This window comes from Cicer arietinum, chromosome 4 (genome assembly GCF_000331145.2).
Source record: "Cicer arietinum cultivar CDC Frontier isolate Library 1 chromosome 4, Cicar.CDCFrontier_v2.0, whole genome shotgun sequence".
Classification (NCBI taxonomy): Eukaryota; Viridiplantae; Streptophyta; class Magnoliopsida; order Fabales; family Fabaceae; genus Cicer; species Cicer arietinum.
Genome location: NC_021163.2, coordinates 8,343,943 through 8,361,838, shown reverse-complemented (window position 1 = coordinate 8,361,838; position 17,896 = coordinate 8,343,943). Strand labels below are relative to the sequence as shown.

General features: G+C 33.2%; 2 protein-coding genes across 4 annotated transcripts; one reads left to right on the top strand and one right to left on the bottom strand.

Moving 5' to 3' along the window:
* The first annotated feature begins 2,876 nt into the window (after positions 1-2,876).
* LOC101514891 (uncharacterized) lies at positions 2,877-5,570 on the top strand. 3 transcript variants are annotated; one of them, XM_027333273.2, is made up of 4 exons: positions 2,877-3,054; positions 3,567-3,729; positions 4,628-4,872; positions 5,148-5,570. In XM_027333273.2, exons 2-4 carry the CDS (start codon positions 3,582-3,584, stop codon positions 5,493-5,495), a joined length of 741 nt encoding a protein of 246 aa, XP_027189074.1. In that variant the 5' UTR covers positions 2,877-3,054; positions 3,567-3,581; the 3' UTR covers positions 5,496-5,570. The 3 variants fall into 3 exon arrangements, with proteins under 3 accessions (XP_027189074.1, XP_012570033.1, XP_073223048.1); XM_012714579.3 differs by having other exon boundaries at positions 2,878-3,054; positions 3,468-3,729; XM_073366947.1 differs by lacking the exon at positions 2,877-3,054 and having other exon boundaries at positions 3,129-3,729.
* A 3,142-nt stretch (positions 5,571-8,712) lies between these two features.
* LOC101514568 (nuclear pore complex protein NUP1) lies at positions 8,713-17,132 on the bottom strand. Its single transcript, XM_004496036.4, has 9 exons — positions 16,733-17,132; positions 15,196-15,239; positions 14,702-14,832; positions 14,052-14,253; positions 13,297-13,599; positions 13,130-13,216; positions 12,331-13,029; positions 11,378-12,018; positions 8,713-10,769 (listed from the first exon to the last, which is right to left on the bottom strand). The coding sequence occupies exons 1-9, from the start codon at positions 16,989-16,991 to the stop codon at positions 9,251-9,253; spliced, it is 3,885 nt and encodes a 1,294-aa protein (XP_004496093.1). The 5' UTR covers positions 16,992-17,132; the 3' UTR covers positions 8,713-9,250.
* Positions 17,133-17,896: the final 764 nt, after the last annotated feature.

Genomic DNA, 17,896 nt, shown 5'->3' with positions numbered 1-17,896 from the left:
AAAAGTAAATGATTCTCATATTAATCCTTTTATGTTTTGAAAAAATACACTATGGTGCTATAAGTTTAAATCAATTTATGCTTAGGCTTAATTTTCATGTTTTACCTTTTCATCATTTTCCTTTTCACCATTTTTCTCTTCTACTCCATCTTTAAAAAACTTAAACCCCAAATTTTATAATTCTCATAGAAAAACTCAAAACATCTATTATGTAAATTAGATAAATATCAAAATAAGAAATTCCTAAATATTTAGGCTTAATTGCAGTTTTGGTCCCCCTATTTTAGTTAAATCGCGAAAGTAGTCCCCCCATTTTGTTTATCCTCAGATCTAGTCCCCAAACATAATTTTGGTCAAAAACTTAATGAAACTTCATTTTTTAAAGTTGTACTACACCATTTATAATCATAGATTTCAGGTACAATTATTGCAAATGAGATTTTGAGGCATGATATGACTTAAATAAATGCAAAAAAAAATGAAATTTCATCAAGTTTTGGACCAAAATTCTGTTTGAGAGACCAAAACTGGGGAGAAACAAAATGGGGGACTACTTTTGCGAATCAGCTAAAATAGGGGGACCAAAACTGCAATTAAGCTAAATATTTATTAAGATTTTTGGAAAATAGTGAAAATAAGATGATGAGATGATGAAGAGGTAAAAGATGAAAATTGAGAAGCGAAAACTGCTTTACACGTAGAAGACCATAGTGTAATTTTCAAAACTTAAAAGATCAATCTGAAAATTATTTACTTTTATAATTTTTCAATTAGCATTTTAAATACACGTCATCATCCTAACAATCACATGACATTTTCTTAATGGAACTAACTTAAAATAATATTTTTGTAAACGAACAACATAAAGACTAACGTTGCAAATAAGGTATCACTTAAAAGAACTAGTTGAAAAAATAAATATAAAAGACCTATCCAAAAATTGAATCAAACATAAAAGACTAAAAGTGCAATTTAACCAAAAAATTAAACAATATTATTTAAAAAAAACTTTTAGAATTCTGTTAATAAGAAACACAAGTTAGCATTTTTTTTTTTTGGTAATCACCACTTTACAATATAGCTCTCACTCTTTCTATCTCTCCTCCTCTCTAAATCTCACAATTTGAAGGACTTTTAGAAAGACTTTTACTTAGATTTCTTTCATTTTCTTTTGTTTAAAAATTGAATTAAACTCGTAAAATTATGTTATCTTCCATCTAGCTAGACACTTTATCTAATTGTGAGTGAAAAGAATCTAATTAGGTATATATGTTTATTCTTGTTGAACTGGTAATTTTGCTTTAATTTGTCTCTCTTTCTTATTATGTAGCTATCATCCAACGTAGTCTTGTTCTTGAACCATGGGTGCATCTCCTTTTGCCAAATTGTTTTTTTAAATAAAACAGCAATCTTATCTCACGTGAAAAAATGGGGCTTTTGATAGTGTGGCACACTGCTTGAGTGACTAACAAATTCAAGTAATAAAAAGTTAGTGCATACTTGTAAAGTCCTTCATCACAAACAAGACAAACATTATTATATACACGCAAAATGAAAGGTTGAGGTTAATTTGCATAGCTAGGTACGTGGCTAAAAAGTTGAAAACAATACTAAAAAATATAAGATATTCCGTTAAGGGTGATCAAATTCAATCCCATCTAAATAAAGATCGTAAACCAATTTTAAAAAATTAAAAACGGTATAAAATTAAATATCATTATAATATTTATTTTACTTATTAATTTAATACTTATACGTTTTAAATATAATTAATTATTGTTACTCTAATATTATTACTATTTTATATTTTATTTACATCAAATTATGAGTGGGAATTTATTTGGTTGAATTAAGTTTTATAAAGCATAAAGTATGGCCAGTTAAAAATTTAAGGTCTAAGTCAAATTAGTGATTTATCATAAATTTATTTTTTAAGTTTGAATGTGACCTTAATGGAAGTTTAATATGGTTTATTAGTCTATTTAAAAGACTATTTTATCTTAAGATCTTTAAATAAGTAATTATACATATCTTTAAATAGACTAATTAATTAATATATCAATGAATATAAGTTTTATTTTGAGATTTAACGTGACATTTTAATGAATAAATTTTTATGACATTTTACTTCAATTCTATTTTATAATAATACATTTAAATGTATTAAAATTAAATAAGACTAATATACTTATATTATTAAAAAGTTTAAAATCTAATATAATAATAATAATAATAATAATAATAATAATAATAATAATAATAATAATAATAAGGCATGTAATTTGATCAAAAGAGATTGGATTGAATTTGATTTTTTGAAACCTTCATCCAAATCGAATTAACCTGCAATTATTTTAATCCTTAGATCGAATGTTTTTTTCCTCAAAACTGATTCCCGCAAACATCCCTATCCCCGGATGGAGTCACCTACCTTTCATGCAGTTTATATAATGTTGTTGATTATTTGATAAAATCAATAATTTCTTTTATTTTTGATAAAATCATTTAACTTTCCTATAATGTTGTAGCATATATATGAAGGATGAATATATATATAACTTTGAACTATAATTACAAATCGTAATGTATTCAGAAATCAGTATTCATGTTGGCATATGTAGATATGTGATCTTGTGAGCATAATTGATGAACTGATCAATGCTGAAGAAAATAAATTTAATGGTAATCAATTATATATGAGATATATTGCTCGATCTTAAAATAGAATGTGATTTGAATATCTAACCAATATATCCCTCAGAAATGATAAAATAGACATTGTCAAGAAGATGTAACAATAACTAGAATTGCAGATTTAAAAAATAGAGGGCTAAAACGGTAAATAAGACAATATAAAGCAACTAAAATTGGATTTAAGTTTTAACCGTTACTATTACTATTATAAAGATTTTTGCTTATCAGCTAATAAATCCCACTAAAACTTGAAACCTAGCGTTTTTGTTGTTTGTTCCTCTTTCAAATCTTTCGCGAAAACGTTTTCTTTTGTGTTTGTTCTATTATCTCGAACATTCCAACTACGCTACCACCGCCCAGGCAAGCTTCAATTTCTTGTTTTATTATCTTTTTTATTTATATTTTCGGTTATTCGAATTTTATATACCAATATACTTTTATTTGTGATTCATTCTGATTGAGCTTAGGGAATAATTACAAGTAATTGATGCAATTTTAGCTCATAATCACATCTCTAGGGATTGGGAAATTCAGTTGGCCTGTTGTAGATGAACATTTTAGCTGTCCTCATTGTATTGTATTTTTCATGGTTATCAGATTTGCATCTTTTAGATCAAAAGTGTTTGTATCTGAAGACTATATTTGTAACTTTATCTAGAATTTTGGTTAAAGACAACATTTGATGCTTGACCCTTTTTGGCATCAATTACATTATTAAGAGTCCAAACTTAGCTTCTTTTTCCCTTTCTTGCTCTTGACTGCTGTGTTTTCAGTGGGTTATGTTTCTGGACTTGAATGAGCATGCTTATTAGAGCATAGGGTATGATTCGAAAAGCACCTCCAGTTGATCCATAAGTTGCTCTCGCATGCAGCACATTTGTAGCAGAATGCAGAATAATTCTGTAAGAAATTATCTCATAGGCCAGCCAGGCTTGTTTTCTGTTGAGAACAAGACTTCAAATACAGAGATGCATTTGAAGAGAGATAGATATGGATCACATGTATATGGCTTGCCGACTATTGCATATAATGAAGGCAAGTATGACCTCTGTGTTATTTTAAGCATGTTATGATTAACTAGTGCAGTGTATCTAGTCTTTCAGGCATGTGGGCGTGGATTTTAATTTATTTGATCATTGTTTAACTTCACTAGTTGATGCTTGAAAGAACTGTTGATGTGTAGCTGCTGTATAATAATAAATTTTGGATATAATTGACTCTTGAAGAATGGAATGTAAATGATCGATGTTATGCAATGCTTGCAAAAACGTTATGTAGTTATCACCTTGTCCTTTGATATGTATTTACCAGATATTCTATGGTGAAGGAATGCTCTATGATATGCAGTGTGTGTTTTTTGCCAGAAAATGAGTTTTAGATCAAAATTCATTTAAGTTGTACAGAAACACTGGAAGTTGCTTTAAATGGTAACACCTCATCACTAAGATATATGGAAGTTGGGATATGTCTTTTGATTGTACTGCATCATGATTATGAACAATTATTGTATTCTACCAGCTTTTTGGCTCGAAAGCGACGTCACAGAGTCATGTAATGAATGCATAACTTTGGGTTTGGACATTGCTATGCACTAGCAATTGAGTAATATTCATGATTTAAAAATGCTTTTCAATTCTTACTTAGAAATACCTTTAGCGTTTTATCTTAGCTCAGCATGTTGTGGCATTATATTGTTAGAAATGTTGCACTATAATTGCTTTGGGTAATGACATTGACAGGATATTCTTCACCGTCTAGTTGTATTTGGTATTTCCCACACTATAATTTCCCAGTTTCATTGATGGGCTAGGTGTGTCTGATTCATCTTTCAATTTTTATTTGTATGTTTCAATTTGGTGTAGTTATAGAAATTTATGGTTAAATGATTGGGAATAGATGCTTTACATTTTACATTACAAATTCTATGATGCAGCTCAAGGGAATAATGGGATACAATCCTACATTCCAGATGAACCAACCGACGCCAAAGTCGATCAGCAGAACCAAACCAACGGAGAAATGGATGAGGCTCGTGAGGAAGACATGGAAATTGGTTATGAAGAAAGCCCGCCAACACCAACTTACGAGGGTCTTGAGCGGAGGTTTGTTGACGAAATCATAAAATTAGTTAGGGAGCGAAGTGATAAAGAGGATGCAGAATTGGCTAGGCATAATGAGGTCAGTATTTAAAGAGAAGCGAAGTGATAAGCCTTTTCTCAGTACAGAGAATAATCTTTATAAAATTTATAGTATTAGATATGAAAACATTCATGTTCCTTCAACAAACAACTTAAGCTTTTTGATTAGTTGGTTCATGACACAATATCAGAACCTTTATTGACCAAGTGATTTAGAGTTTGATCTTTGTTACTTCCAACTTAAGCTTTTAGATTAGTTGGTTCATGACATGATTATATGACCATTTCAAACTTAATGTGTATTGTTGTGGACAGACAATGATTGAGATAAACACAGAGTTCCAGGAGAAGTTATCTTCCCTCAGAGCCCTTCAAGAAACTCGGAGAGAAGAGTTTCTTCATAAGGAATCAGAGGCAAGATTGAATAAGTATCAGCATGGTAAAAGGAACCACTACCCCTCTATGAAAGATTCTCAGGGCTATTTATGTCCTTCAACAACATTCACTGCTGGAGAAGCAACTAGTAGTGGTAGGTTTCATGTTGGAGAGTCAACAAAATGTTTAACATCAACTTCAAATGGGGTAAAAAGAAGTCAAAGAAATGAGACAAGGGTTCCATTACCCCCTGGTCGTGTTTATAATAACAGTTCTGTACATAACTAGATTAAAAATCATATAATGATTGATTGGATGCCACTGCTAACTTAATGCCTAATCCCTGCCCCAACTTCATTCACATGGTTTGAGTAACAAAAGATGGTGCCGCTTTTTTTTTAATAAGCAAAAGTTTGTCCGCAAATACATATCTGGACAGTATGAAAATTATGTTTTTTCAGATGTTTACTTTTGAAGTTCTTTTGTGGAGTAGAAAAGGTTGAGCCCCTTGAAAATTAGTATTGTGGTAAGTTATTTCTTTCAATTCGATTTAACTAAGAGATGTGATTTAATTGGTCATCTAGTTTATTTATACTTGCAAACATGCATAAAGACCATCCAACTTGATATATATGGTAAAGAGAGAACTGCATTGCAAAAAGGGCATATGTACATGTTTTTTTAACGTTGCTGCGAAGTATCTACTAGAATCTTCATTGAAGAACCTCACTAACCACCTTGGTGAGGTTTTATCTCAACCACATTTTTTCTTTCAAAAGGTTTGAATCAAAAACCTTGTTTAAGAAATCAAAGTTTAGTTCTATTCGAAATAATGAAACAATTTTGCTATCGACACTCTCATTTTTGCTACTCACGCCCCTCATTTTTTTTTTTTATAAAAACAAAATACCTAAAATGTTCTTGCTTACTCATACTGGAAATAGTTTCTCAAACACTGCATATATCACTCATATTGTCTTGTAGTATCCTTTTTAAACCCCAAAGCGTCGACTTAACCCTTTGTGTTGTCGTGTTCCCAAGGTGCATAATTATATTTGTTCACGCCTCAACATATCTTTCCTTGTGAGGAATTATCGTGTACATAATCATACAAAATAGAAGAACTACTACAAATTCCTTCAAACATAGTCAACTTCATGTAATGCTAAGCCCAACCATAACTGTAAACAAGAGCATCTCGTGTCTCCATTATGCGCACCTGCTTCTTTTTGGAAACATGATCATCTTATACTTGACTTTAACATTCTTGCATACATGAAACAAGCACAATGAATTGATTACTTTTAGAAAAACATATTGAATTGTGTTCATCAAAGCAATGTCTCTATCAATAGTAACGATGACTTGAACTTCACCACTTGTAATTTGTTCTTTTAACATTTTTAGTGCCCACGCGAAGTTATCAGCATACTTAGACTGTAGATATGAAAATCCTATGCATAATTTAATTTAAGTAACACCAATAATCTCAAGTAATGACATTCGATACATGCAAGTCTAGTATGTGCCACTAATAATCAATACTATGTGAAAATTACTTATAAGAATCATATCATCTGGATGGACTCAGAATATGTCCCTCAACTCATCTGAACCATCTATTTTCCTATAACGATACACGTATTTGTCGCATTTCATCAATGTTATTAGATGTTACATTTTTGTTCTATTACCTTTAAGTGATTAACTATGTGTTTGACGTACATTGTAAACTTGTTTGATTGTCATTAAACTTTCAACATTATGATCTTTTAATGTCAGTAATATATTTCTTGGTTTGATCATGTTCTTCGTCATATCACTAAGTACAATTTTCTCTTCCTTAGACAATTGGCCTAAGAAAGAATGACCAGTCAGTTTTTTGACCAATTCGTGGTTATTTAGACCATATGATACATGCAGATACCATCCCTCACCAACATTTCATGGTGTTCCTCTCAATCTTAATAGACATTCACATTTGTAGTTCAAGTACTTTTGATCGGTTTAAGATTCTTTCAATGTCTATATTTGTCGCTTCTTTCACAACCAATAATTAATTTTATCTTTGTTCTTGGTCATGTTGTTGTAGTTTCAAATCTAAAAAAGAAAGCGATATTTTTGTTTTCCCTTCCAACATTTCTAGCCTACTCCATAAATCATCATGAGTATCAAACATCATGTTGGTGGTAAACACATCAGTCTAATCCATCATAACATGTTCAATATCATCATTCATAGCGTCGCCAATTTCAGATTCAACACCATCATTCATTGCATCAAAATTAGGTACCAAACCATCCTACATTTCGTCAAAATCATGTTCTAAAACATCGCACATTTCGTCAAAATTTGGGTACAAACCATCATACATTTTGTCACTATTGTCTCCCACTTGGTCCATTTATTTGCATCCAAAAAGAACATAACCAAAATTCAGAAATATCTAAACTGAACCGAGATCACAAACGTTTATGTGAAATGAATTCACGAACGCCTGTGAACTTAATTCACAAACGCCTACATGAACTTAATTCTTGTGCACCTATGTGAACTCATTTACTTAACTAAGATCACGTTCACGTGAATTGAGTTCACGTAGGTGTTTGTGAATTCAATTCACGTATTGCATGTGAATTCTTAAACTCCATTGAAAACGCGTCGTGAACTCAGTTCACGGATAATCCTCGAGATATGAAATATTTACAACTTACGTGAATTGAGTTCATGTAAAATCCTCATATTTTGAAATATTTACATTGTATGTGAACCGAGTTTACGTAAAATTCCTAGATTTTGAAGAGCAAAACAAACGAACTCAATCAAAAATCAATAAACATACTTTGTTGGATGACTTTAACTACAATATGAAGAGGAAATTTATAGGATGTAAATTATGAGATTATGAATGGTGATGAAGATAGATTTACAAATGTTATAAATATGCAAAGGCATTTAGATATTTTATTTTTATTAAAAAAAAAAAAGTGTAGATAGCAGAAAATACAGGTGTAGGAAGCAAAGCTAGGGGTGTGGATAGAAATATTGTAATGTTGGTGATATATACTGGCTTAAAAAGTATTGGCTGATTATTTTTTAAGGAAAAAAGTATAAAATCCGAATCCTGGATAAAACTTGTAAAGAGAATGTTGAGGAATTAAAAATATAAATTCTAATGAAAAAAATAGGAGATTATATTAAATGTGATTTCAATTAAAAAATGGCTACTTCATTTTAACCTGTGAAGATATTAATTGATAAATTAGAAACAAATAACTCGCTTTCGCAGCAGCATTAGTTACTCTACTCAAAAGTTTATTGAGTGTCATTTTACTCCTAATTTAAAGTCTAGGGCTTTTTTCTCACAATTTTTAAAATGATATATCATGCATAGTACGGTTTGAATAAAAAGTTCGGGTATCATTAGAAGAATTTTGCTGTCTGGTCAAACTTACCGCACGACATAACTAGATCTTTTGTCAGGATACTGCAATGCAAGATCATATGGTTTAAAACTCTCATTCAACAAAAATAGATTACAATAAATCCTCATTAAAAAATGGTGTGGGCCCTCATCGTAAGTCATTTGTTTCCTTTGGCTTTAAACAAAAAGACAGTATTTTATGCAGAAAATATTCAACGGGTCGCTCACTGGAACTGTAAAAGTTACAACCAGCTCAGCTATAAATTCATCCCTAGTTCTGGTTATGTTACAAATGACGAGAATACAACAAACTGTGACTACCACCATAAATGACCATATCGTGAACTGTATGACCTAAAACCACTACAAGTACAGTGCATATGTTCTATCATATCATACAATAACAAAATTGGGAAAACTTATGCCTCATTTCATAAGAATATTGAAGGTGAAAGATGACGGAATTTTGGATATGCTGAGTAGCTAGCAATAACACCGTTTGTCCAGATTGCCAAATGAGCAGCACCATCCGGCGTTTGCTTTTCAGAACTTATTTATTCTTTGCGCTACCGAAGTGTGAGGCAATGATAGAAAGCAACCGTTTTCATAAACAATAGTCTTACTTCTTACGGTTTCTATGTTTAACTTTAATAATTTTTCGACCAGACTTGTCACCACCACCTGAGCCCAATGAGAAACTCCCTCCTCCAGCATTAAATTCCAGACTGCCGGAAGCCTGAAATGGTGAAGGATTCTGTGGAGCAATATTCTGTTGACTAGCAAACTGGAAGGGACTGGATCCTGAATGAGTGGATGCTCCAAATACAAAATTTGATTGAACTGGGGCAGGTTGTTGACCAAATATAGGACTCAACGGCGGAGTCGCTTGAACACTGTCCTCGGCCATACTGTCAACCATATTCGTCTGATCGTTATTAACTGGAGCTGAACCAAAAGCAAAGACAGGATTAGGGCTTCCAAAAGCAGGCTGTGAGGAGGCGGAGGCTGTTGCTGAAGTGAATGAGAACTGAGGAGCTGATGCGGTGTTGGTTGATGGAAACATTGTAGGTGAACTGGTGGAAGCAACAGTTGTGGTTGATGTTCCAAACGAAAACCCGGATGAAGATGAAGAACTAAAGGAGGAACTGAATGGAGACTTGTTGCTGGGTTGCCAACTAGAAGTCCCAAATAAAGTAGAACTTGGACCACTATTAGAGCTACTAGAGTTGACTGCCGAAGAGGAAGCAGGTGCCCCAAGTCCAAAAGTTGTCCCAGAATTGAAAATATTTGTGGTAGAACTTGAAGGAAACAATGAATTCCCAGAAGAAAAAGATGTATTTGTGGCAGAACTTGAAGAAGGAAACAAAGAACTCCCAGAAGAAAAAACTGTCTGACCAGTCAACCCAAACAATGGGGATGGTGCAGATGATTGAACTGACTGGGTTTGAGTAGAAGCTCCAAATCCACTGGCAGGAGAAGCCTGGGAACCAAACAAAGAACCACTGCCAGAACCAAAAGAACTTTGAGACTGGCTAGTTACAGTTGTCATTGCTGAAGAGCTGAACCCAAAAATGGAACTCCCTGTGCTACCAACTGCAGCAGATGAACTACCAAATGCATTGCTGCTAAGATTACCAATTCCTGCATCTTGATTGCTCTTGGTTTCCAGTGGTTCTGAACCAGACGATGATACAGATAAACCTGTTGATGTGAAAGGAGAGGATCCAAACTTGAAAAATGAAGTTGTTGAAGATGAAGTTGCCATCACTGGGGCGAAGGAAGGGGAACTGTTATTACTCAATGCAATAGAGGCAGGAGTTGTCACGCTAACTCCAGTGGAAGCAGCAGTGGTTGCTGAAAGGGATGAGCTACTGTTGCTTAAGTTATTTGATATGAGAGATGGAATCGAAGAAGAGAATGAAGGGCCTGAAGCAAGGGACCCATTATTTTGATTTGAACTGTGGCCAAATTTGAATATACTATTTGGTGGTGTCAACAGTGATGTTGATGCTGCAGATGAAACAGCTAGTTCTGATTCCCTAACAGAAAATCCAGTATTTGTATTAGTCTCAGCATCGCCGTTATCAGAGTCACGAGCTTTTTGCATAGAATCAGTTGCATCAACAACAGTAGTTAAGCTGCAGACGGAACAAACATTTAGTACATTAATGATTGTAACACTTAATAGTTGTTATAAATATTTAAACCAAGTATTCTCTGATAATTTTGATTGTAAAACACATTAAAAATAATAAGCGAGCAAAAATATATTATTTCAAATTCAATTCATACGCATACGGTCAAATTGCATACATTTTCTTATCTATCAAGCATCTACAATATCCAAAGTTTGAGATGATAAAATACATAAGGGTGAGTTTGATAAATATATTCCCCAGTAAAAGACTGTAGCCCTGTAAGTTCAAATCATGTACAATATGTAGCTAAACATATGAAATGGAAATGTAAGAAAAGATATAAATGAAACGAAAGATATGCCCCCCCCCCACAATATTCAGGGAAGTTCTACTAAGGTCAAAAGGAACAACAAATTTTCCCCCACAATTATTTCAAGAAAAACTAAATAATTGCAGTAAATTGGGAATATATTTTTTCACAAAATAGAAAACCATCCCTGTAGCGAAAGGTATTATCACTTTACCAGACTAGATCAATTGTAAAAAAAGGAAGAACAGACACAAAACCCCATAAAAACAGTCTGTATGTGAAGAGACGATACACTAACCTGATTGAGCCTCCCGGCTTAGAATCAAAAGAAGCACCAAATTTCAGATTAGATTCACTACCAACTGATGATGAAGCAGTAAATGGGATTGGTGGAACCTTGAAAACATTTTTATTGGTTTCAAAGTTCACTGATGGAGCATCAGCATGAGGCTCCTTTGACGGAACAACCTTCCCCAAACCAAATATAGGAGCTGATTTGGCTATTTCCTTTGATGGAGCACCAGAAGCTGTTAACTGTGCTGACGAAGTAATCTTATTCGGAAAATTAAACGAAGAAGGCTTAGCGATAGATCCATTTGGTAAAGCAGGTTTGTCAGAACCAAAAGTTGTTCTTGTAGCTGCTGTAACTGGAGCTGTTTGATTATGGTTTGAATCCGAGATAAGTGGCTTTGTATTGGGTGATACCTCAAACTTCTCATAAACCTTAGGCTCTTCAGTTGTCTTAGCATGAGCTCCACCATCTATCATAAAACTTGAGGATGGCATTACTACAGATGATGTTGAGGGACTCTCCCGTACAACAGATTCAAAACCAGACGACACTTTATCTGCCATAGCAGTGGTCCTTCTTGTTTCTTTCTCCACAGGAGAAAAAGAAGAGACGGTTCCATGAACATGATCATCCAGGTCCATAGAATTCTTTAATAGAGGACACAAAAAGAAAGTGAGTAATCATATTATCTGAGGTTGAGCCATATCATTATCAAATAAAATAAAAACATACAACCATCAAATAAAGATCTAAGAAACTAAAAGTTAAAGTCAATTGCATTACTCCATATTATTTAGGAGTAAATGGAAGAAAGAAACAAATGTCCATCAGAAACAAGCCTATATGGTTAGTAATATCATTTACTCTCACAACAATATTTAAAACAACTTGAGTGAAACTACAACCGAAGATTTAAAAAATAAGAAATACTCAAACAGATAATCATACAAAATCTATACCTCATGTGCACTCATATGGAATGCCCTCTTCTTTTGTGTGGGGTACAAAACTGATTGTACCATAGAAGAATTTTCACTAGACACGACTTGATTCCTTGGCTTTGCTGCATCTGTTGTCGTTGCAACAGGAACTAATTCATCAGAAGGAGCAACAAGTTTTGCTGGACTATTATCACCCTTATCACTATGTGAAATTGACTTCAGATTCTGGGCACTTGCAGAAAAACTTCCAAATGTGCCATCCAATTTATCACTTTGTAAACTGTCCGGCAATTTTGATGCATCTGTCATTTCCATGCTTCGAAGAGCCTGCCCATGTAGCATTGAAGGTGAGAACTTCATTGATGAATTATCACTCACTACGGGTAGCCTTGATTCGGACGATTTTTCTTTGGGGGAAACTAACTTATCAAGTTGCTGCAATATTTTTGTTGCCATCTCACTGGATTTTGAGGAGAAAGGAACATTTTTTTCAGACTTGTACTTAACTTCATCTAACAGAACAGGGTTCCGCAAGGAAGATGAGGGTTGCTGAGCAGCATCAATAGCCAATCCATTCCTAGGAACGGATAGAGCACTCCCAGAAAGAGGTAAGCTGGAGCCTTTAGAATATAGAAGATTAGACTTATGACGGACTCGGCGTATAGGACCAACAGATCCTATATTATTGTCCGCTGCTAAATTTCTACGCTTTATCCCCTGCAAAAATAAGGAGAAAAACACCACACAAAAAACAAGATACCTGTAATATACATATATCACTGAAAAGACAAGACTTATAACTAAGAAATATTTATACCCCTTGTGTAGATCCAGAAAACATGTCATGATCCAAGGCAGACTGAGTTGAAGCCGAAGGCTCCCCTTGAACAGCGAGCACACCTCCCTGTAGAATGAGAGAAACCAGATCAAAAATTTGATCCAAGAATCATTATGATCCAAAATGTCACTCACAAAGAGGCAAACCTTGAGAGTGGAGTTTGGATAAATTCTGGAATACGGTGTACGAGCCATACTATATATTGCAGATCTGCCACGAGATCTTGGGGTCACAAAACCAGTCTCATGAGCTGCAGTACGTCTAGTAGACTTTGGCACAATTGACATAATAGGGGATTTATATGGAAAATTTTCACTTTTTAGAACAGTTGAGTTTTCCCCAAGAGCAGGATATCGTGTGCCGAGCATTGATGAGGATACATTAGAATGTCTGCTCCCCATGTAAGCTTTTGCAAGCTCTGCAGGTGAAGCAACATCCTCGATAGGAACCTATGGGGATTACAAACCAATAACATGTGAGATGGCTCAGCGGAGAAATCAGTAGTTTCAAATCCACAAAAGACAAATAAGTTGAGAAGGATTTCAAATGAAAAGAACAGAAATAGAATAAGAATAAGACTTCGAGTTACGAATATTTTATTATAGAATTGATGGTTATGATTGGTTAAAAATAAGAATAAGCACTTAGCCCTTTACAAGATTCTGAATCCTAATTACATAGGAAAATATATCAAGATAATAACAAAGAAATATGGAAACAAATGTTAAGAGATAAAATAAGATACTCTAAGAAACTATTCCAATATCTGTTAAAAAAGTGGTTCCTATGAGATATCAAAAGAAACTCCAACATAATATTGAGATATTGTGCGATGAGATGTTTTTATAGCTCTAAGCAAAAATCATATTCAAAACATAACTGTTAAGGCAAGTTCACGTACACTGGAAGTAACATGTCGAGTTAACACGAGATTGTTTTCAATCCCATTTTCTACAATGGGTGTTTTAGGACATTCTTCGTTTTGTCCAGAAGGCAGCATTGGTTCTGAGGGAACCATCTCTGACTTCTTATCTTCTCCCCTAACAGGAGTAGTATCCACAGTCCTTGACCGCATAAGTGCTGTCAAATGATCGATCTCAGATCTGTGAAGTAGACAAAAAAAACACATACAGGATGAACAACAAAAACATCCCAAGAAACTATACACATGAAAGATTTAATGAAAAAATCAAGAGATAAAAAATGGTAAACCAAAACCAGACATCACAACGACAACTTCAAAAACAAAACTAAATGCCAAGACGCAAATCACAAAAAGCTGCTCAAAATGTAGTAAAATATGAGACAGAACTCAAAATCAAGTCAGAGAATGATATTTAAACAACTGACCAAACCAAAATTCTACTATAACACATCATTACGATATTTCATATTATTTTATATGCATATTCATTTTCATTATTCAATTTACAAGTTATGTTAAGCATTTTTTGAAAGTAAAAAACTATCAAATGGTCAAGAGAATTATGTTCAGTTCAACAACTAAATACCAAAAACAATTAATCATCATTCACAGGATACAAAACGTGCCTGGTGAAAGTCTTCTGCTTTAATAGTTTCTCAAGATCTGTTAATCCACCTTGATCCAAGTCTGAACAATTAACTTGAACATTACTTTTACTAACTGGTCCTTGTTCCTTGCCAGAAGATTCTTTTGCAACCTGTTTCTCACACAGGAAATGAAAAAACAAAGTAAGATATTAATAATAACACTGTTTCACCAATTGGAACATTACGGCTCCAATGCTGCATAATCAATAGAAATGAAAATTGATTTCAAAAGCACTGCAAATAGCTCCATAAAGTTGGCTCTCAACAAGATTAGAATTAGAAGTATAAATTTGGCTTTTTTATTTAAACATATAGTGCAGTATATTTAACACAATATTAACAAGCTGTAATCAAACTGATAATTGCCCAACATGATTTTTTATATCATAAAATCGATATCATACCCCCCCCCAAAAAAAAACAAAAAAGAGAATAATGGTTTCACAACATATATAGAGGGCATGCATACATACAGCTTCTTCCTGATGATTGTCCTGCCTCGTTTCCTGTTCCATATCTGTATCATAAAAAACCATATATCCATAAAGTTATGATAATAAAGAGCACATGGAATCGTGTGATTTACTTTCAAAGAAGAGAAGAACAACATATGACATGAAAATGGGTGAGAAAAAGTAAAACCCTAGAAAAGTTACAAACAACAAGTGACTTGCTGTAAACAAGGAAAAACAGGTGATGATAAAAAATAAGCATAGTATTAAGCATGTTTAACCTACAGCAAACAATAGGCCTACGTCCACAAGTAAGCCACGAGACTAAATATCACTACATCAATAAAGATTACAAGAGTAGTCAAGTTACGCTTGTGTGCGCCCCCTGCCCAGTACTCGAATGCTCATTGTGACCGACACTCACAAAATACTGCACTGACTACCAGACAGTTTGGTCCCTCTGCTTCAACCACAAACCCCCTCGAAAAAATTCAACAGATAAACGTTTTAACTTTTTAAGAAAGAAAAAATCTCGACCTTCGACCCCCATTTCCCTATTTTTCATTGACATTTTGACCTACTGCCATCTTAGAAATTAGATATGCATACCAAAAATCTTCTGGCTGACAATTTTGAGAACAATTATCATTTTGCTTATAGTAAGCTGAAATGGAAGTGTATTAAGGGTACTATTCGATATCCTCTAGCAATTCCCATCCAATGGTATATATAACACAGATAGCTCACTACAGCAGCAAAGCAGAGCGTGACTTGTTCAACACCCTCCCCTGTATCACATTTCAAAGTAGCAGGTGCTGCAACAGCTTTTGCGGCTGAAAAAGCAGGCATGGTCAAAATAAACACTGAGGTATAGTTGTTGAGGTATTTTAGCGATTACACCGATAGACAAACCATGACACCTATGTCATTGATTATTATTTATGATATTTTAAGGTACGTTAGGGATTTGAGTCCTATATAAAAGGCTATGACTTACAATGAATAATTATGTGTGTCTTGAATTTTGGGTAGTTTATATGTATAGTGTATATTTTATATTAACTGCATAAAATATTTCAGAAGAAGTGTTTTTCTAGGTTGTCCTTGGGCACTCCGCTATCAAGGATTGATAACAGCAGCAGCTACAGTATAATACATCCCTAACCCGAGGAATAGCAATAGCCAATTATATACAAGAGTTAAACACTTAAAGAACAATTTGGGCACAAAATTTCAATTAGGTTAGAAAGCATCTTGATGATGACGATGATGACAATCAAACTACCACCTTAACTTTTCTCAAAACCTTCATTAATAAATAAGTAATAAGTAATTAATAAATAAAATGAGCGTGCAATGAACAATTTCCTCTTCATAAACCCTAACAGTAATGCCAATAACCAAAAATTATTAATCTACCAAACACGAAATACAAAATTTCAATCTACATAGGTAAAATTCAAAAACACAGTAAACAATTAAAAGAAAAAAAACCTTCATAATATTTAAAAGAAAAAAGATTAAAAAAATAATAATAATTAAAACAAAAGGTGGATACCTGAAGAAGAGGGAGGACGAGGGGGAGGAGGAAGGCGCTTGCGGAGAAGAGAGGAAAATAGAGAGTGTGCGCCATGAGTGATGAGTCTATGAGCGGGATCAACCAGCTTCGAAAGCCAACCGTTGTTGTTACTGTTAGGGTTTCTGAGGGCTGTCGGGGGACGATCGTACGGCGTCGTTTGAGACCTTCGGAGGGGGCGTTTGCGGAACTTGCCTCCGGTTCCACCTTCGTACGGATTCTCCTTCTCTTCCGTCGTCATCGTTATACCGGAGAGAAAGATCGTCGGAGTTTCAAGGAAAGGAAAAACGAACGCAGGGCAAATTAGGGTTTTAATCGTGTAGAGAGAGATGGGAGAAGAGAGAGAAAAAACAAAAATTATAGACTGCAGAATAATAAAAAAAAACAAAACAAAATCCTACTGGGTATAAAAAATAAAAAAGTATATTTCAAAAAAGGAAAAGTGGCCCTGTCAAAAAAGATAGGAAACAATGAAAAATAAATTAAAAAATAATTCCATAAAAAATAAAATAAAATTGAATGTGTTCCTTCTTTTCTATTTTTCTAAGTCATTTATAATTTTGTTATTATATGCTAAAAAAAATTAAGAAAACCCAGTCCAATATTATGTCTTGTATTCAAATTTAATATCTTACAATTGTATTATATTTAAATTTAATATCTTACAATTGTATAGAAATTTATTTATAATTTTATTAAGTCTAATAAAATAAATTATATGATTAAACTAATATTTAAGTCTCGAATGCAAAAACTCTAATGATGTGTTGACATTGTAAAAAACTATTTATATTAATTATGTGGATATATATATATATATGTAATATTTATTTTATTTAATATTTATATATATTTATAAATTTTAATATTTTCTCTACAAAAAATATCATTTTAATATATATTTTTTATTTCATTATTTTATAATAATTATCATTATTTTATAATATTAATTTTAATAAATATTACTTTTGAACGGATAAATTTAAGACTGAGAAATATGATCTCTATCAACCATTAGGTTTTAGATCCAAATTCAACTTCGATAATAAAAATATCTGGTACAAATTTTATTCAATTAATTGGAGTGGGGTGGAAGTCGTCAAATAGATTAGTCACTATGGATAGTTTCAAAGGCCCAATTAAATA